General features: G+C 46.5%; 1 protein-coding gene across 17 annotated transcripts in view; it reads right to left on the bottom strand.

The window, feature by feature from the left end:
* Positions 1–3,633: 3,633 nt before the first annotated feature.
* The window catches only part of SLC35F4 (solute carrier family 35 member F4), a 101,575-nt gene continuing 83,938 nt past the window's right edge, over positions 3,634–21,270 (bottom strand). For 12 of the 17 annotated variants that reach the window (XM_084521070.1, XM_084521059.1, XM_084521075.1 and 9 more), the window contains 5 exons: positions 13,839–14,058; positions 7,813–7,938; positions 6,447–6,639; positions 5,004–5,093; positions 3,634–4,076 (listed from right to left, as the gene is read on the bottom strand). In XM_084521070.1, the coding sequence (XP_084377196.1) occupies positions 3,835–4,076; positions 5,004–5,093; positions 6,447–6,639; positions 7,813–7,938; positions 13,839–14,058 (871 nt within the window). In that variant the 3' untranslated portion in view covers positions 3,634–3,834. Of the gene's footprint in view, positions 4,077–5,003; positions 5,094–6,446; positions 6,640–7,812; positions 7,939–13,838; positions 14,059–14,271; positions 16,992–17,014; positions 21,266–21,270 lie in introns of those variants that run through there. The other 5 variants (XM_084521065.1, XM_084521063.1, XM_084521064.1 and 2 more) reach the window with 5 other exon arrangements.

Below are 21,270 nucleotides of genomic sequence, written 5' to 3'. Positions count from 1 at the left end.
GCACTGCTGGAAAAATTTGTCACCCACCTGCCTGGTGCACGGTTTGCTTCAGGTTTTTTTGTGTCCAAGGTTGGCAAATCTGCAGGGGAGATTATTCCTGAAACAAGATTCACGAGTGCTGGGACCAACATCCCCTGCCAGGGGTGCCTAACAGCCTACGGATCAGCTGCAAAACCCCACTGTGCTGGCCTGAAAGCACTGCTCAGCACCTTGAGGCTGCATCCATTGAGACCAGCACCTCATAGTGAAACCCTAAAGCCCCCACACCCCTGTACATCAGGGCTGTAGGGCTGTACTTTAGCCTGAGCTGTGTGTGCTGCCAAGGATTGCTTTAAGCTGGGAGGTGCTCAGCTGTGAGGGACCCCACACAGCTCCTCCCAGGAGCCCTGGGACCTCTTTGTACCTTCCTCTCATTTCGTTTATTGCCCAAAACCCTCCACTAAATTCAGCTAGGACTTGTACATGCTGGCCTTGCCTAAATGGGGTTTTCCAGCAAATGTATTAAATTCAGAAAGAAATCATTGGCCTGCAAGTGTTCTGATGCTCTCATTTTAAGGAAGATGCATGGAAAATCCCAAACTACTGAGCTGCAAAGGAGAACCAAGGGAGGATTCAGCACGGAGCACCTGTCCCATGCACAGCCACAACCATGGGCTGCTTCTCCCCCATCTGCCTTGAAAAGGTGTTTTCTTCTTGAAAAGGTCTTTTGAGTTAATGTCACAGCCACATGTCCTATGTGTTTGTTTCCAAAATGCACATCTTGCTCCAAAGCCCAGGGAAGGCAGCCGCTCCAGAGCATCACGCCTTGTCACCACGACTGGGGTGGGGGAAGCTTAAGGTCCGAAAGGAAAACACCAGGAAAAAAATCCCCAGAGGAGCAGATATTGGTGTGAGTGTGTGCAGTGGGATAAGTGTGCTTTGTAATTTTCTTGCCAAAATCCTACCTGCATTTCATGGAAATCCCTGGCAAGCAAAGCATGATGGAGAGGAACTATGAGAATATTCTTGTTGTCATTTATGACATTTGCAGTGTGTTTAGGGGCGGTGGCGAACAAATCAAGCAACAACAAGAGGACAATAACCCAGCATCGTTTCGCTGGCTGGGATCCACGCTGGTGAAGAGGGCCACAATAACAGCAAAACAGCCTCAATTAATTGTCTTATTTCTTGTTTTTAATGAGATTTCTCTCACTGAAAGGCAGAGCTGCACTCTAGGGAAAACAGTGACCCTCCTCGCTTTGTAAGAGGAGCGTCAAGCCCGCACTTGCTGGGCTGGCACAGCAACACGTTCTGCCCTGAAATGTCTCAGGCAGAGAGAAACTGACTCAAATGCTGGGATTTCATGTTATTTTCCCTGCTGAATACTCAAAGAGGTTCCTTGAAGGATCCAGTCCTGTGCCTGAAGATGCTGCCAAAAGGTCCTCATCAATGCGTATGAAAAGGAAATGTTTGTTTTCCCCATGTGTTCAGCTTGGCAGGAACTAAAATTTCAGTAAAACACATCTCTAAAGCTCTCTTGTAGTGTAAATGAATATATCGGCTCCAAAATTAGCTCGGGGTGGTGCTCAAGCAGCCATGTGCCCTTTGCTCTCAGCTGCATCGTCCCATTCGTATCGCCTGTTCCACACGGGTCACCTTTTCAAGATATTTTTAATGACTGACTGCTTCAAAAGCAGCGGATGAAGCTCTGAGCCCATCTCTTCAAATGCTAAAAAGACATTTAAAAGACTACGTGTGCACACAGACCTTACACCTCTGGGTTTAGGGGGATGCTTGTTTGGGTGGTTCTTCCAGCTCCTGTTGTGTAGCCATGTGATAAAAGAGCCTAAGCTATGGTGTTTTGTTAGTTTTCAATATAAATGTGTATTTTGTTAGCTCTGCTGGTTGCAGCAAATACTTTATAAGGACAAATATTACAGATAAAAACCATCAGGTAGAAGAGAGTCAGATTAAAAGCTGCATTTGTAATTATCACCACGAATGGCTGCAGTTGCAGCAGCATTAAGCCCTAACGCCCAATGGGACAGGGTGATTTCTGCACCACCCTCTGGCCCCAGCCCTGCCACAGCTGCTCCTGGGCTCACGATGCCGCCAGCGTCCCCCCAAATTGTGGGGTTCATGTGGGACCCCACAACTCGCAAGCCCACATGCGCCCATTGGGAGGTGAGCTTGTGATCAGCACCCTTGTACATCATGCTCTTGCTCTTATATAATAACAAATAAACATGGTTTTTGCTATTTATTTAACCAATAGTATTCATCATGAACCCCTCCTTAATCCTTCCTTCCTTCCTTCCTTCCTTCCTTCCTTCCTTCCTTCCTTCCTTCCTTCCTTCCTTCCTTCCTTCCTTCCTTCCTTCCTTCCTTCCTTCCTTCCTTCCTTCCTTCCTTCCTTCCTTCCTTCCTTCCTTCCTTCCTTCCTTCCTTCCTTCCTTCCTCCCTCCCTCCCTCCCTCCCTCCCTCCCTCCCTCCCTCCCTCCCTCCCTTCCTCCCTCCCTCCCTCCCTCCCTCTCTTTCCTCTGGCAGAAATACTGTCAAAAAAAGCCCTCCTAACTGGAAATCAAAAGCTCCAGTGCTGGGCAGGCTGGTAGAGTTCAGCAATCTGCACTTCTTTCCATTTGTTTCTACTCTTCCTAAAAAAAAAAATAAAAATAAAAATAAATAAATAAAAAAATTCTGTCTGCATATCAGGTGCTCTCAAATATAAAAGTCATCTTGCATGATTGATCCTAGGAATGCTGCAACAGAAAACAGCCATCCTAAATTACAGTGAGTTAGGGAAGGAGCTGGCTTGGCTGGTTTGTTTGTTTTGGCTTTTGAAAGGTTTTGCACTGCAGAACTTCTTAAGAAAAATATTTGTTTGGCCCAAGGGAAAAGCTCTAGAAAATGGGAACAGGCATTTTCCAGGGATGCAGGGATGCTGGTGATTTGGGGAGCTCAATCTCTATGTGAGAAGCTCATTGTTCAGCTGGGAATGCAGTTTTTCTGCAAGGAAAAAAATGAATGAATAAATAAATAAGCCCTGAGTGAGGTTGGTTCTTTTGCTGCGTTCAGTAAGGGATTTCTTGCTTCCAATAAACTGGGAGGGAAGGTGTCCTGGCAGCGCATGGCTGTGTCACTGTCCCTGCTGATGTCCTGGCTGTCACGTCGATTTGGGCATCAGGACTGAGCCTTTGATTTCCACCACCTGCAGGCACAGCACGTAATGGAGAGGAGACAAGCGTGCAGCACCAGAGGGCAAGCAGCACTGCAGCATGTCTGTTATTATGTGTGGAGTAGCTTTCATCACAAATTTCACAACAGCGTAACCTAATGAAAGATTAATTCTTCGCGTGACACAGGATAATTATTCTGATAAAGATCCCTAATAACAATGTGAACATCAGCTTCCCTCACAAATGGCTTCTCGAGACTTCTGTGAGAGGTTTGGAGCTGCTTTCCAAACCCACTGCCTTACCAAAAGATTGGTATATTTTGAAGCTAAATTCACACGTCCAATTTTGAGATTTAGCTGGAAATATCCAAAATTTGTATCCTTGAGAACAGTTCTACTTTTGCCACCAGAAGACCAGCGATGTAGACTTCATCCATATTTTAAACCTACCAGCTCAGTAAGACAGGAGCTTAAGTGGTTTTTATTAGAAAACGTTTTATTGTGGTTATTTACACCCTTTCCTTGGTAAGTGTATAAATGTAAACATTTATTATAGATGTATTTCTCTTATCTTACATCCCCAGATCAGAGTAAATGTCATCGTTAAGCATACAAGGAGTGAGGAAATTTAAGCTATATTCACAGAATATACATCTGCGTGCAGTTCAAGTCCGCCAGCCCTAAGCTAGTGGTATAGACACTGTCCCGTTAGCTCTGCTTCTGCTTCTCGTGTGTACGCTGGAGTCTGTAATGTCATCGGCGTGATCCTCGCTCTTCTTCTCCTTTAAGCTGTTGATGAACCTCAGGGTGATTTCATCCCACTCCTCGGGGAGCAGCATCAGCAGAAACCCGATGCAAATGATGATGGTGGCTCCCAGCCTCACCACGCTGAAGATCATTTTGTGCTTCAGGAGATCTACGGCTGTGAAGGAAAAACAACAAGGCCGTCAAAAAGGCAGCAGGATGAACCACAGCATCAGAGCAGCCTGGCAAAAACCTGTGTGTCATGCTCTGGCTGTGACACAGGCCACATCGCCCCCAGTGCTCTGGTGACCAGCTCCTAGGGTTCAGAGCACGGCCTCAAAAAAGGAAGCCTCAAAAAGCCAGTTTAGCCTCAAAGCTTCCCTTTCTGCTCTGAGAGGGAAAGTGTTTTATGGCAACTCTTTTATCTGTAGCAGGCTGAATCAGCATAGCACTTCCTTGTGCTGCAGAGGTCAGCGGTAGGGAGGTCAGAGAGCTGGAGATGATGTCTCCAGGCCCAGCCTCCCAGCTCCACAAGCTGCAGTAACAGCACATCTGAGCCCTTCAGCAGCCTCGTCCAGGTACCGACAACCACATTTCACATCTCTGACCTGCACACCCCTATAAATAGCTGTCTGTTTGAAAACGTGCTCAGACACCTCGAGTTGCAAGGCCAGGGAGGTGGAGGAGGCGATCAGAAGAGCAGAGACAGCAGCTGTTCAAGAAGAACGAGCTTTGGCCAAAAATCCCACGTACACTCCCTGCCCTGGTGCTGCACGGCAGGTCACCAGCACGGTGCTGAGCCACGGCAGCAGGATGCTGTCCCCTGCCACGTCTCAGCAAACGTAGTGGCAACCAGCCTGCCCTCTCCTGTGCACGGGATGGATGTACCCCATCACTTCCAGGGCAAAGAATAAAGATTATTAAAAAAGGCTTTTACTAACTGAAACACCCCAAATCACCGGGAGCAGCTGTGCAGGTGAATGAGACGGGATCATTTGTGAAATATGCGGCAGCAGATTGTGAGCATTTAGACAATAAAGTGCTTCTGCTGTGCGTGTGCCACTGCGTTTGTTTCTCTTTCAACCAAGGAGGGCGTTACTTGTACCTGCATTTCCAGGGACGCTGAGCACCGTACCGATAGAGATCAGGATGGGGTACGTAAGCACGACGCCAACATTAACCAGAATGTTGAATGCTGGGGAAAAAAAAAAAAAAAACAGATAAATTAATATGTGATCATGCAGAAAAGCACTGGAGCGAGGCATTTCTCCTCCACCCTGACCCCAAGAGTATGACGGGGTGACAGCAGCAGGGAACCCAGACTCTAATGGGCACTCAATACAATTATCCTGTGAAGCTGACCAAGCACGCTGTAGTGAGACCACGGTTTTGCTGCTATGTTGAAGGCAAGCTGAAAGCTGAGAGAAGCACAAATGCTCAGCACCTTTAATTTACGGATTTATGGGGTGTTTTGTTTTGTTTTTAATAACAGTCTTCCCAGCCAGCTTCAATTTTCTTGAGGTATCATGAGCAAATTGTAAAACTTCCCTTTCATACCATCCTTTAGGGTGCTGCCGTAAGGGAGGCAGCAAGCTCTCAGAGCCAAGGCTGGTGCTGAGCAGCGTGGCACTCCCTAAACATTCCTCCTCTGCTGGTGGCAGTCTCCTGTGTGGAAGGAGCAGGTCTGTCTGCTCCACAATGCTATTTCCTCCTGCTTGGGGTTATATTTTCAGGCGGTGCTCTGGGCGGTAAGTCATCCCTGTACTTTTCCCCTTGGGTGCTGACAGAGAAGCTGCAGCTCAGGTTGGAGTTGCTTCAAGGAGTGGCAAAGGCTTGCTCTCGACACCTCAGCCCTCAGTCCTGCCACCCCGTAGGATGGCTGCACTATGGGCTACGTACTGGCAATGGCATGCTCTTTGTCTCCATTTAATGTACTTGCAGTGGAGACAAACCTCTTCAATTATGAAATAATTGAGACGTTAGTAAAGGAAAGTATGTTTTTATACCTCTAAATTAAAACACCCTGGGCTGAATCCAACAGCTTTTCTGCCTGCCTGACTACAGGATAGCCTTTGAGGCTTTGAAAGAAGCGTTGTGGAAGAGAGGAGGGGAGGTGGAGGCTGCAGGAAATGACACAGACCAAGTGTCCCACCCCAGCGGGTCCCCGTATCGGTGTGTGCACACCAGTCCACATCAGCGCATGCCAGGAGCTGCTTGAGTACATGCAGCCCTTTGAAATTCGATTTATAGCGATCAGACTGTGCCAGAGACAGGGAAATATCAATAAAACCACTGTAGGAACGCAAAGATGAGACGCGGACAATGAGTAAGGCTGCGTCGTGTTTATTCTCTGCTACTAAGATTCGTGTTAAGGCTTCCTATGAAAATTGTTAGTCACCCACCAAGGAGTACCCATCTGCACTGGGACCAGATTTCGCTTGTGAGAGCTTTGCTGCTAATCAGGGGGGAAATATTTGTGTCTGAGGCTCACTCGGTACTGGGGGCAGGAGGAGGAAACAGAGAAACGAGTACTTGTGTTATCACATACCTAACCAGAGGCCAGCCACTCCGCACAGGTAACCCCACGGCACGGCAGAGAACGGCGACCAGTACTCCACTTTGGTAAAGTACAGTATGATGGGGGTGACCGAGATGAAAATTAAATTGAAGAAGCCCAAGGTGGAGACAAAATGAGCGGCCTCCCCGAAGTTTGCACTGCCAAGGAACATCTTGAACAAAACCTGCAAAGGAGAGGAAAGACGAGGGGTTTAGGCTCATGTCTGCCCTGGAGATCGAAGGCCTCCTGCACAGGGTTCTCCTCTCCTTTGGGGGGAGAGTTGGGCACAGGGGCAGACCTGACCAGGACAAGGTGCTACAGCCCAGACTTTCACTAAAGAAGAGTTTTGCAAGGGAGATTTGGGGAAGATTTCTGCCTTATTTTAGCTCAACGAGAGATACTGTGTTGTTATTAGCAGGGGGAAGGTTGAGTCTGTACAACAAAGCTTAGCACAAAGTGCAAAGAGGAGTGGGTGTAATTATGAACCCAAAGACAATGTGGTCCTTGCAGTGAAAGTTACTGGAGGGGGGCTGTGAGAGGAATGTCTAGCCTGGAGAAACTCGCTTCAGACTCGCTTCAAGGCAGCATGAGCCTTGTGGAGGATTTGCCCTAGACAATCCTAAATTCACACACTTTGAGGGACTCACAAATGCTCACAATGAATTTATCAGAGACAGCAAAATCTAAAACCAGGAGGCAACTTCTCATCCTGCTACACCCAAGTCTAAACTTCTCATCTTCACACACACCCTGCCCTCCCTGATCTGACCATACCCACAGCCACCTTTAGCCCGACCTGCCTCCAGGTCAGACATCCCTCCCTTCCCCACCCCTCACCTTCAAGGGCAGCCACTGCTTTCACACAGCGGGGGCAAAGCGCCGCCCGTCTGCAAGGCACAGGCTGCACCAGGGGCTCGCAGCCTGGCACGAGAGCAGAATATGCAAGAGAGCTGCACTGCGGACTGGGGACGAGACATCTGTCCTCGCTGGAGGAGAGCGGCGCTCGCCGCATTCTCCCTCTCCTCCCGCTGCATATGGCAAGCCCGTCCGAAACGGTGTCAATAAACCGCGGCGGCAGGAAATGATTAAAACATGACACCGAGCTCCTGGCGGCATAATAATGGGGATTTCATTAAAGGCTCATAAAGCGAAGGCACGCGGAGTATTCGGCAGCTCCAAGCTAATTGCCCTCCTAGTAAATTTTCTGATGTTGTGACATTGCCCGGGCACAACGCGAATGATGCGGGAGGGGTGAGGAAAATCAAGCGCTTATTTCACAGGGATTCGCTTCCTACTTGTGCGTTTTTAACATCCAGCGTTACAGAAACGAGAATATTAATAAACGGTTGTGACCTACCTTATATAATGCAGACGTAGAGGCTGATCCAACAGCATATGCTACCCCGATAATTGAATCGCCCTGGAAACCATCTGCATATGCCATCATTACGATTCCTGTGATTGCCATTATTGCTGCCACTATCTGCACAGACAAAGCAAAGCGACGTAAAGCTCACTGCAGTTTCATTACACGGGAAGAGATTATCGCTGTGTGGGGTTTCAATGAGTGCCACTAGCTGCTTGCTCTGACTTCAAGCCTTACCCATTTCCCTTAAATAGGTGGTTATGAACTGTTGGGAGAAGCGGAGAACATAATGAAAGGCATCCACTTGGGAGATACGACTCCAAGAAATTTTAAGATGTTGTGCTCAACTATACAAGGGGACAAATATTCAGCAAAGCCACCAATTTGACCAATTTGAATTGAAATGCAAGAATTTTGAGGGCCAATCCTTCTGGACAGCAGTTCAGGAGACTGATCCCTGAGCTGTGTCTTTAAGAAGCCTTTACCATTGTGCTTAGTTGGTGTTAGTTTTTATTTGTTAATTATTTTTTTATTTTTTTTCCTTTTGGCTTGGTTTGGTTTGTGGGAGCATGGTGGTTGTTGTTGTTTATGTTTGTGTCCCTCATCTGAAGAGCCCAGACAGAGCTTCTAAGAAACTTCAAGGACAAAGAACAGGACTAAGTATCTGCACCACGTCTGAAATCCTTGGTCTTGACTCCAAGGAACTCCAAACAGTGTCAGGGATCCCTCCATGAAAAACTCCTTCTCTCTGCCTAATTGCTCTAAGAAGGTAAATACAGAGTCTAAATTTTGAAGGTGCTGAATAATTAACTTCTGCAGACTTAAAGGAAAACGCATTTCCTCAGACCTGTGGAAAATTACAGCCCCGATTCTGAAAGATTTTTATATAGATTTAAAAAGAATTACAGTGACATTAAACAGCTTGTTGTTATAAAAAAGGTCACTCATTTACTAGAGCTCGGTGTAGAGCAGAGGATGCACAACTGCAGATAGCCAGGGTTGGCTGTTACAGAATCACCAGCAGTATGTAAGGATCAGACACTTCTCTGTCATCAGATAGCCATTAAATCACACAACTCCCCAGTGAGAAGGAGGAGAAGGGCCCTCCCCATTCATACAAGCTAAGAAACGAATGTGATTATCCTTGACAGTGTAACTGTGTGCCTCCCACAGGCCAGATGCAGCAGACGTGGCTCTGGGTCAACTTCAAGGCTGGCATTTGAAATTCAGGTCCCCCCGGCCTAATGGCGAGGGCTGGGGTCCCATCTATGCTCGTATCTCTCAGGTATAATGCAAAGGTTCAATGAGATTTGGAGAAAACTTTAGGAAGAGGGGACAAGGTGTGTTCCTTCCCCTTTCCTGAATAACAGCCTGGTGGTCAGGCCGCTCTGGAGAAGGGCTGAGTCCCTTTGTGTCCCCAAGACTGCCACCTGAGGACGTAGGACTCTCACCTGTGGCCTATCTAGGTGGACAGGGGAGCCTGCTGAATTTTCCAGGGCCTAAATGGAAACCTGGCCTCACTGCTTCAGCGAGTTTGGGTATTGGGAGAGCTGACCCTCTGCTGCTCCCCCTGCAGCGCTCAGGGCAGGGGTGGCACGGGACCACAAACCAGCACCCAAGATGCTGCAATGCTGACTTTGACCTCAAACCTATTTCTATCCAAAGACTTGAGAGTAAATTACAGTGAAATTCTCTTAGAAGAATGAGTTTCAGCGGCATTTAAGGCTGCCCCCTGCCCCATCCAGCCTGGCCTTGGGCACTGCCAGGGATGGGGCAGCCACAGCTCCTCGAGGCAGCCTGCACCAGGGCCTCACTGCCCTCAGAGTGAAGAATTTCTTCCTCATATCTAACCTAAACCTCCATTCTTTAACTTAAAACTGTTCCCCTTGTCGTATCATTACACTCCCTGATAGACTGTGTAATAATTCTATAATTCTGCTGTTCCTCCTTATGGTTTACCCTAGCATACGAACACCACAAAGGCCCAGCCTGGTAGCAATGCAGAATTAGACCCAGAACCCTTCAGAAGCCAGCACAACACCTCCTGTTTGTCCTCAGAAGCCTCCCTGTTGCCCTGCACATCTGTTTTAATCTGCGGCTGTGTTATCCATCTTGCCTCGCACATAAATTCAGACGTAGCGTTTCAGCTGTCGGCTGTGATACTTCAGCAGCAATATCTCAAGAAGTATCTCCCACCAGACAAAATAGAAAAGCCTGATAGCTGTGCCCTTCTCCAAATGGAAAGGATGAAGATTTAACACCCGGGCCCAGCAGGCGAAACCTTGCCTTGTGCTAGGGGTGAGGAGTAAATCCATCATCCCCGCGGGGAGATCCTTCCTGGTGGGAAAAACACCTCCCTGCTCCGACCACACCAAACTCAGAGAGACAGCTTCCTAGTTTAATCAACGCTTTAGAAAGCCAGCCGCCTTTTCCTCTGAAGCAACCTAAATGATGGGCACTACAGAGCATCACCTCGTGAGATTTCAGATGAATATGACCTGATATGGGAGAACGCTATTTAAACTCTGTATTGGAAGCTCTTCCTGCAAATTACACATCGCTGCATTAGCACAGTTGACCTCTGCTTAGCGTTTGTGGCGTGTTTGCTTTAGGAACCTGCGAGCACGTCCTGCAGGCTGCTGTGAGCTGACGAGCAGCAGCAAGGTCACACAGCAAAGCCGGCTGTTGTAGCTGACAGCTCGTTAAACGAAGTTTTTAATTAACAGAGGAGTGTAGTAACTTTCTTGTGGAGCCTCTTAGAGAAGGAGTGAAATCAGCCAGCCTCTTTTTTCTTTTTTTTTTTTTTTCCTGGAAGAGAGCTGGGCCAACTAACATTTTAGTCAGGAACATTTGTTTTTCCACATGGAGCATAGCAGAAAATGGGGTGCTGCAGTAAAGAGATCTGCCTTCATCCTACAGATAACCATTTTTGGGGGAAAACTGTCCCCAGACCATTCTGCACCCACCTAATAAGCATTAATTCAGCTTCACAGATGAAACACAACCAAAGGCTCAAGTCTGGAAACTTTTAAGCACATGGCTACTGCTAAGCATCATAAACCAACAGAGCTATTCAAATACATCAAGTATTTAAAATATTTGTGCTCGCTCTGAGCTACAGCTGTCTGGACTTCCCCAAGTCCCAGCGTTAACGTGGATACAGGCTGCCTTATTAATTCATGAGACATTCACAAGTGGCCAAGCAAACCAGGCTATGGTGCAGGCTGTGCCGTTTCCCTGGGCAGTGCAGTAGGTGCTCAGGGTGGCCAAGGTTCTCCCTGCACTGAAGCTCTGACCCTTTGCACTTTTATAGCTAAATAGCCACACGTTCATTGCTGTATACATCACCCTCGTATGAATATTCTTCCTCCGGAGTGAGTTTTTCTCTCTGGGGCTGGGTGCAGGCTCCTTCCCACGCTCCAGCATCCCTGCTGAGGGCACTGCAGAGCGACTCCAGGTAGCTACACGCAGCCAGGGCAGCTGCATGGAGCCCCTGCAGCCCCCCTGCAACTGATGCTTCCACAAGCAAGTCTTTGCTGCACCACGAGGTGACTACCACGATGGGTTGCTCTTCAGACAGCCCACCTGAAAACCCAGCTCCCAGCGGCTGCTCTCTCAGGACTGGGGCACCAGCAGGGAGCTGGCAATGCTGACAATCTGCTGCAGAGCTTCTGAGCTGTCACAGCCGCTGGTTCTCGAGCCCAGGCAGCTGAAATCTGTCTCAGGTACACGCACCGGCTGCTTCCCCACCACGACACGCTGCAGACATGCCCTGCGGCTCCACGGCTCTCAAAGAGCTGCTGGGAGCTGAGCTCCTTTGAAAAAAAAAAACCTGGCTGTGCTCCTGGCTGCTGAGTGCTTCTGTACAAACACTGGCTCAGGGTATATCATTACCCTTATTTCTTCTCGTCCCCTCGCTGTCCAAATAACCTAATTACACCTGCTGTCTGAGAGCCTCGGGAGCGAAAGGAGTGGATGCATTCAAAACACACGAGGCTGGGGCCGAGCTGCTTTGTCGTATTTCAGTTCTCAAACACTTTCCTGCGTGGTTATTAACATCATTAAGTGTTATTCTGGCAGGAGGGCTGCTGGAAAACGCTGCTAATTGCCCTTCCAAGCACGCTGCATACAGAATCTGCCAGTTAGCAGCAAAAACAGTTTCTTTTACGTGCAGGATTTGCTCTTCGCTTCTTCTGCCAGGATTTTTGTACAAACCTCACGGTGTTTACAGCATTAATACCAATGCATATTTATAACAATTTTTTTTTTTCCCAGTCAGTGAAAAATAGCTAATAATTGAGGATAGCCTTAGTATTTTTTTTTTTAAAGAGAATGGGCTAGGGAAATACAATAGTTGTGTTTGCTCTTCCAGAAAGAGGCTGATTTAGACAAAAACTGTAGCTTAAAAGGTATAAAAATTACTATTTTTTTTTTTCTGCAGGGCTCAGTAGCACCTTGCACAAATGAGTAGTAACAGCAAGAGGCTGAGATGATCAAGGGACAGGGAGGGAAGTACAGCCTCAGAAGTTACTGCTCCTGGTAACTGCTATAGAGAGGACCTGAGCATTTCAAACCCTGCTTATTCTTTGAGTTAGGCATCAGTGAGGGTAGGTCACATTCATCTGATGTTTTTACGTTTTATGAAATAGACGTACAGATGTCTGGCTTTAGCTAACAAGGTGAAATGTCCGTGTCCTTACCTTCAAGGGAACCATGGCTGAGGTCTATGAAACACCAGGGAACCTCCTTCACTTTATCTGGTCTGGTTGAATTGACCCTAGTGAGCCACGGACCCTCCACTGAGCCCATCCAACAACCCCTGCTGACAGATCCCTACCCATGCTCTTGTGACAACACGCAGGGGTTCGATGTTCAGCCTCCATGCTATGTCCAACCACCCAGCCAGTCCTGCTGGGAGACCCAAGGGACTGTTTTACATTAAACAGTTCCCTCTTCTGCTCCCAAAGGCCAAGCACAGGGCTCTGCTCAGTGTGCTGCTGTCTGCTCTGAAGGCTACATCAGCTGCCTGTGAGTCAGGATGCCTTGTCCTTTCCTTTCTGAGCCCCTCTACCTCACTATTAACCAAAAAAGTTGGTGTCTTTGTCATTTTTTATAAAAGCCTGTTTGGATGAGATCCCGATCCATCATGCTTTCCACAGAACTTACATCCAACTGCCCCTCTGGTCCCAGGCACCAAACCTGCCCCAAAGAGTCTCTAATTAAGTTCAAGGCCCTTGGCAGCTCAGTAAGGATTGTACCCAACAAGATCATGAGGCCTTAGACCATTTCAGTGGGACAATCTGCATGGGCAGAAACAGCAGAAGGCATACCCAGTCCTTAGCCAAGATATAAAGGCAACAAGCTAAATTGCTGCCCACTAAGAGATTTGGGTACATAAAATCACAGGAAACAGTCTTGCTCTTCCCCAGGGCCATGCACACGTAATTTTGCTTGAGTTCTTTTTGTTTGTTTGTTTTTCAAGAGTGAAACATTTCCATATTACTGTCCGTGTGTCCTGTAAGGCTTTAATGAAAAACACACCCTCATGCAAAGCAGCTGCTGTCACTTTTAAACCCTATTTGGCAAATGTATGCATGTGTGAAATGTAATAGGATGCAATAAGAAAATATGCTACTTATTGAAAAAAAAACAACTATTCAAAGAACTAATAAAATTGCTTTGGTTAGAACCTAAGTATTTATCACTAAGTTTAAAATGAAACTAATTGAGCGCTCTTCAGCACTGTAACCCAAGCAGAACAAGTTTATAGGAATTTGGAAGTCCTCCTATTTTAATTTATCTAATTACACTTGGTTGTAATAGCTAAATTTGTATTACCTCTGGAGTCTGCCATCTCTAGCTGATTTTAAGGCTGAGGTTCGCATCATTAATCGAAATGAGAAATGGTTTCATGGTATGTGCATACCATAACGCAGCAGCACTATGGTAGCACAATAGCTCATGGATTTAAGGGTAGGTATGAAAATGAGAGAGGTGAAAATCAGGTATGTCATTACCCTTGCTCCCATGAACCTGTCTTTCAGCACGATCCAAGAAAGCAAGAAGACAAAAGCTTTGTTACAACAGAACAGGGCAGAGACGTCTGTGGCTGTCAGCTTCTTTAAAGCCAGTAAATACAAGTAGTTAGTCAAAGTCCACAGAATAGAAAAGGGAGCAGTCCTTTTAAGAAAGAGTTTCAGCGTCAAACCGTCTTCACCAAAAATCCGACTGCATTCCCTGAGGAAAGAGAAGAGTTTAAAGCTCAGCTAGAATTGTGCTTAGCATTCAGTCCGGCACAGCAGACATTCATTAGACTTTTATCACACTCCATTAAGTGCTTTTCTTAACTACTCTGCGTACCCCTAAGAAAGTATTGGTTAATTCACATGGAGCAAATAACCTGCATTTTTCTCAAACAGCAGTTTCCCAAATAGCAAAGAAGTAACTTACCTGGAATAATCACACCGTGTGCAACCACGATCCCAGGGCCTCGCTCACATAAATGAAGGTTATCTATAAAACACTGACAGTTCTCAGCTTCTGCCTCCAAGGCCGTGAACACGATGATTATAACTGCTTTTTTTTTTTTTTTCTTTCAGCTTGACAATTTTTCTCTTGCTTTACTCTGAAACCTGCTTTTATTTTTATTGAAATATGTTCTAGTGCACGGCCAAATAAGCTTTGAGAATCACCTGGGATACTCAGAAACCCTGCTGGCCACATCGCCGCAGGGGGACAGGCATCCACCAGAAGTGGGGCTGAGCTGATGGGGCTGAGTCCAGGAAAAGAAAGGAAAGGGGAAGGGAAGGGTGTTTTACAGATGTATTTTATCGTAGAGGGGAAAGTTGTGTGCATTTTAAGACTTCTCTTTGTGGACTAGATTGCAAAACACCCCCTAGCTCCATTAGAGCTGTGTGTCACACATGACCTGAGCAAGTTGTTTGCTTCTTAGGATTTCAAGAAACAGAAGTCAGCTCAGAAGGCTGCCCACCTCTACCTTTCCCAAACTGCAAAGGCCAATTTTTAGCAAATCCACCACCTCTGGACTTGGTTAAAGGGACTCCTCAGGATACCATAGTACAATTCAGTTCCTGACTTCAGTGCAGGCTTGCTGGCTTGTCTGCATAAAACAGGAGCTGTCCCACACGGGAACGCATCACAAAACCAAAATGCCAGGGGAGCAAACCAAGGTACCATCAAACCACATCATTACGGGGCGACATTAAGGGACTCGTCGAAATCCCATGCGGCCTCGAGGCCCCAAAGCATTCGCAGCCAAACACGGCTGTGGTTGGAAAATTCCTAAAATATCAACTACGTGGAACTAACGAGCAACTTCAAAGAATGCATTGCAAAATAGAGCCAAAAGCACCTGAGGGTTCTGGTGGTGGTTTGTTTTTGTTTGTTTTTGAGATGGGAGGATAACCATTATCCAGTTTTGATCTTGCTTTTACAGGCAGTGTTGTTTTCAGGTGTCCTAAACCACTTTTCCTAAATTTGGGGAGTTGAACTGTTAAAAATATTTCTTTCTTTTTTTTTTTTTTTTTCTATTATGAATAGAAACCATCTAATTTTCAGCAAGGCTGAACAATAACATCTACATAATACATAGGATGAGCTATGTCTTACTTAATAACTACTCATTCCCTGCTGCCACTAAAATGACCTGGGGTACAAAGCACTCATTTTTGGTAATAATAAGTTCCTTTCTCAAACTCTGTGCTGGTGTGTGCAACAAGCTAATGCTCAGGCAGGTAGATCTGCTAATTATCTCCTTCATTCCATCTGACCTATTTGTTCTCTGAAGTCAGCCCTTTTCCTGTAGGTCTGAACAGAAATGTTTTACACAGAAAAGGAACAGCCGGTGGCGTGTATCATTTACCTGACATGCAAAGCAAATTAAGTGCAGCAAACAGATTAATGCCTCAGTTTGAACGTAGGCTGTTGTACCACCGATTTCCACATGAGTTAAATGGGATGAAACTCCTTGTCTGAGAAAGGACTCACTGGTAGCAGAGACTGGAATGTTTTGTTGGCTTGCAGATGTAGCAGTCGATGTTTAAAAGATGTTTTTCTCCCCGTGAGACTTAGGTAAATGCAGAGATGATTTTGGGCTCAGACAGACGGCCTCTGACCTGGCTGCACCATTGCTGCATTACATGACACCAGGGCTGGTGTTCACTGCCTTGTCAAGAACAGATCTGAATTGTGAGCTGCGGACCCGTACGGAGCCTGATGTCCAAAGCAGTGGGAATTCTGCATCGATTTAGAAGCACGATCAGATCGTTACATGGTTGTAAACGCAACCTGTCTCAGACACTGTCAGGATTTGTCTTAGAGGGAACAAGCTTGTGCTGTATTAAAAGAGAGGAAGGTGCTTGGGCTGCTTGCAATAATGCAGGGCACAATTCACCATCCCAAAGGCAACAGCAAAATCATCCGAGCATGTCACCGTGGCACAATCTGCAAGGCAGCAGGAAAAGCTCTTCTAAAAATGTGCCACGGGAAATTATATCCCTGTAATCCCCGTGCCTGGCAAGGTGAGGCACTGACAGCGGGCAGATAAAAGAGACCGGCAGCTGTAGCTGGAGGCCGGCTGGGCCAGAGTTATGCACGAGATGTTGGGAATATGCCCAGCACTTCTGCTCGTCTGGGGGCAGGAGGCATCAAAAAGTCAAAAAGGGGTGGTGGAGGGGGGAGATGCCAGAACGGGTTGGGTTTTCTTGTCCTGTAGATCTCCAGGATGTCTGTACCCAGACAAACTCCAAGCAGAGCCAGGAGGATGGGGTCCAAATCTCCCTGACTGTGGATCCTTGGAAGGAGGAAGCCTTCAGTACAATGGCAAATTTTGTGTTATTCTGGGTCGGGCTCTCTGGGCTGGTCAGCTATCTGGCAGAGACAGCTGTGGCACTGCCAAACACGTCGCTTATCTCTAAGTTCTCAGAAGCCGTGGGAGGGATGAACACAGATTCACAACTAGGAAAAGAAATCTGGAAAAGCTTCACACGCCCCAGGCAATGAACTGTTCAAGCACATCGAGGAGCCTTCATCACACACAGGAGAATGCAATGACCAGACAAAACAGAGGCCAGCGGTTCCTCATCTGTCAGTTCAAAGAAAAACAAGAAAAAAAAAAGCAGCGAAAATTTGTGGCAGGGTCATGCTGAGCAAGACAGAGACCAGACGAACTCACCTCAGTGCCCAGAAGAGCTCCGAGTGCCTGATGAATAACGCTCAGCGAGTGAGGAGATGGGACAAATACTTTATTTCCCCATCCACGTCTACAGGAGATTGCCTCGGGCTTTGTGAAGGCTCGCTGCTCAGTGGTTAACTCAGCCTCTTTGGCATGCAACTAAAATTAAACTTGCAGAAGTCATCAGGACATGACAGTGATTAAAACCCTGCGCTCAGGGGAGAGGGCTCCGCGGATCCCTCCTCGATACAGATATCTGCAGGCTGTTGACTTAAAGGCAGAGACAGATCCAAGGGCAGCTGACCCTGAAACTATGACACAAACTATTTCCAAATGCACAAGAAGTCTATTTAAAACCTGCCCTCTAACACAAATAGCTCCTTTTATTTGCAGGTAGCCCTCAGCCATCAGCTCTGGGCAGCGTGCCATGCTCTCAGGAATTACAGCACCTCAGGCAGACGTGTAGCGTTGCCTCTGGCACCCACCGAACAGCCTGCACCACCTCGTCGTTATTCTGATGCCAGAGCCTGCAGAAGAATAGATTTATTCACCCCTGACGCATGGCAGCCTCTGGAGTGTAATGCAGCAGCTGGTTTTAAAACAGCTTACAGGAAAAAAAAAAAACAAACATATCTAACAGACGCTACCTGGGGTAACATGAATATGGGAAATGTAATTACAGCATCCAGAGTAATACTTGGCAGGGCCACCAGTGACATTAGGGCAGTGAGAAGCACTGCAAGACCTTTTGTCAGCACGAGTTGTTCCCATGTCATTCAGTCCTTCTGTCCCAGTGCTGGCATCTGTGCACTAAAATGTCGTCTAGCTCCATCTCAGGGGATGGACACCGCAGCAGTGGTGGTTTAACAAACGTTGATGTTTTTCCAGGAATGACCAAATTCTCATTTCGTGTGTTGTCTAAACATAAAGGAAGAGCCCAGCTTTGTGTGACCCTCTCACATAAGCAGTGTCTGGCTCCAGAAGCACAGGAACGCTGTCTCCCAACAGGAATGGCTCAAAGGAAGCCCTGGTTTTGTGCTGCTGGTCTTCCTCCCTACCACTGATGCATTCGGGGTAGTTTCAGGAAACACAGATCCTCACGTCTCCTCTGGAAAGACCTTTGCAGTGAAGATCTAGATCTGAGTGCTGTTTCAGAAGAAGAAGAGGAAGCTGGGACGAGCACTGCTGCAACATGGATGGAGACATTTATAGGTGACAAACTTGCAGATGGCAGAAGACAGCAAACATCAGCCACTTTGGGCTCTCTTCAGTTTAAGTGAGGCTCACATCTTGTTGTCCTTTTTCCTACAAAACCAGCTCTTCCCAACATGTTCATCTTTCCTCAAACCCACACCGAAAACGCTCTTCCTTTAAGGCTGCACAGCACCTGGTGTTACAGCAGGCTATACTCTGGCAGAAAGCCATCGTACATTACAGAGCTTGTCCTTGAGAAACCAAGACAGGGCGCAGGGAGGCAAAATTTCTTGACATTGAAAATATCTTCCACCTAATCCAAGCCATAACTCTGTCAGGGCCCTACGCCAAGCCTGTGAAGTGCTTTCTGCTGTGGGAAATATCAGCAGGGTGAAAATTCCCACTGCTGAGCTTCAGGACTTTTTGTTCATGGCTATTGCAAGGACTCCCACATTTCAAGGTCTGTATTATGCAGGACATAACCTGTTATCTACAACACTGGGGAGAGACAAAGAGCTGTGTCTTCCACCTGAAGACAACTAAGATACTTCACAGAAATGCAGCAGGGAGGTAATAACTGTGAGTTAGTTTTTGAGACCACACGATTTAATCTCTAAGGTAACGTATGAGAGGGAAGAAGCACACAATTTACAGCCTGAAGATTATAGCCCTTTCAGAGAGCCAATGTAAAGCTGAAGATTGAGACTTCCATCCTTCCAAGTGGGATTTATTTGTTGAGACATAAAAAGGAACAACGGCCCTATACAGCTTTACCAGCCTGGGGCAGCACTCTGCAAGTCACTAGCACGATCACTGGACTCTGCCAAGAAACCTCGATATTGTTTGTTCAGATCCACTGGGAATATCTGCTGGACAAGATGTCATATGTCTTTAAAGCTCACAGTGAGTAACTACATCCTCCAGAAACACGAACACAAATTTCCTCCGGACTCTGAGGCAGGCCTGGAATCGTTACAGGACAGGCTTCACTGGCAAGAATTGGCTACTTGCTCCCCAGAAATAAAACCACCAAATGAAGCAACAAGATATCTTTGTATAATAATAATAATAATAATAATAATAATAATAATAATAATAATAATAATAAACAGTAGCAGGAACAGTATCAAAACCACAACACAAGTAGTTATGCAAACTGGTCTAGTTTGGAAAATAACCCTGCTGTGGGCAGGAGGCTGGGTTACACGACCTCCACAGATCCTTTCCAAGCTAAATCTTTCTATAACTCTGAATTTAAAAACTACAAATGATGCTTTTCAATTCTTGAAGTGGTCAGAAAACCAAGCAGTCATCCTGAAGAGATTTCCATTCCCATATCTAAGCAGAGAGAGTTTGGCTTGTGAAGTCATAGCACAGCACAGACCAAGTCGACTGGTCCCCATGATAAAGCCAGCATTTGCCAGCAGTTATTTGCCAGATCCTCCCTGGGATCTGCATTCACAATGCATCTGGAATGGGAAATACTCTGGGAACACGCCTCGCCACCAGCCCATCAGCTCTAGCACTTTGCACACATTCACAAACCAGCTCCACATCTGTGTGCAGAAATTCCTCTGGGCATGTAAGCATGTGTCCTCAAATTTAACAGCTGAACTCTTAGCAGCTTGGGAAATGTATCTATTATTTAAGCATGCTTTTATTATGCACTGCCACGAATGTCTGGACCAAAACTTTGTTCTGATGGATATGTAATCAACCAACCAACTGCTGAGGATCTATCTGCAGGGATGTTTATTCTCACCTTGTTCCTTATTTGCTCTGCATTTGTTATTACTTTACCCCATACCCAGCAGCCAAGCTGACACTGTTAATGTTCTCACAAATACTCCAGAAAGAATCTCAATGAAGGCATCATTAACGTACAAAGCACCAGGGTTTTCAGAGAAGCAGTTAATTAAGTGCAACTGTTCAATTTTAGCCACGCTGATTTGACAGAAATGATAATTTAGGGCCAAATTACATCTCAGATCCTGGCAAAAGCAGCCAAGGGAAGACTTTGGCCCTGCTACACTCCAGCTCTGACAGTCACAAATTGAATTCCCTGAGTGCTCAATGACAGACCCGCAGTACCCTGCAGAACAGACAACTCTGCTGGAGGCAGTGAGATTGTTTTCAAAGCAAGTCCACACTGGAGTAACAGAGCTGGGTCCCAGCTCCAAACTGTCCTGTAAATACCTTCCTTCCATGGCTGAGGCATGTGATACCTTGGCACGTTGAATTTAGCTCCATCCTTTAAAGCAGCTTCTACTTCAGTGTCAGATTAGTAGAGTAATGGAAGTAGAAGAGGAATTGTAAAATTAACTGCCCCAGAGGGTGGTGGCATGGAAGTGTCCTGAGAACAGGTTAGCAATGGTTTTGGTAAGTACTGGCCAGGGTGGAGGTGAGCCTGGTCCTGCTGCAGTGCTGGTGGTGGGACTAGATGCCTTCTTTGGGTCCCCAAAAAGAAGGCTGGCTTCTAAAAAGCAACAGGCATTTATACATCACCACCCCTGCAGACTAATATTATAGTCAGTACTGTAGACTCCAACAGTCTTTGCACTTGAGGCTGAGTTCAATTGCAACTTGCAGCCATGGAAAGCCTGGGGTCAGAGAGCCATTCCTCTTGAAACAGAGAGGAAAAGCTATTTCCATGTGGAGCTTTACAGAAGAACAAAGCCTTCACATCCTTTCCTCACCATGAGTTGTTTTGGTTGCACTTTGTACTGCCACTCTGTCATAAATGGGCCAGGAGAGATTAATTAATGGTGAGTGGAAGCCTGATCCAGACAGGAACACAAAATATAGAGATCTTAGATAACGGCAAGATTATAGGCAAATTACTGACCTTTCCAACTCAATGAAAAACCCTCTACAATCAATTACCCATTTATTCAAGAATATATCACTCATCTGTTAGCCTTTTGTAAGATATTTATGAATGAGATTTTCAGCAGCGTGACCTTCAAGCTGTCTTCTGACACCACGGGTCAACCAGAGAAGAGCAGCGATTTCAGTCCGCAGAAATCAGGCTGCTTAAAGTGATATTGCCACGATAAAGCCTA

This window comes from Aythya ferina, assembly GCF_964211825.1.
Source record: "Aythya ferina genome assembly, chromosome: 5".
NCBI classification, from domain to species: Eukaryota; Metazoa; Chordata; class Aves; order Anseriformes; family Anatidae; genus Aythya; species Aythya ferina.
Note: the sequence above shows the minus strand (reverse complement) of the source record. Positions and strands in the feature narration are given on the sequence as shown.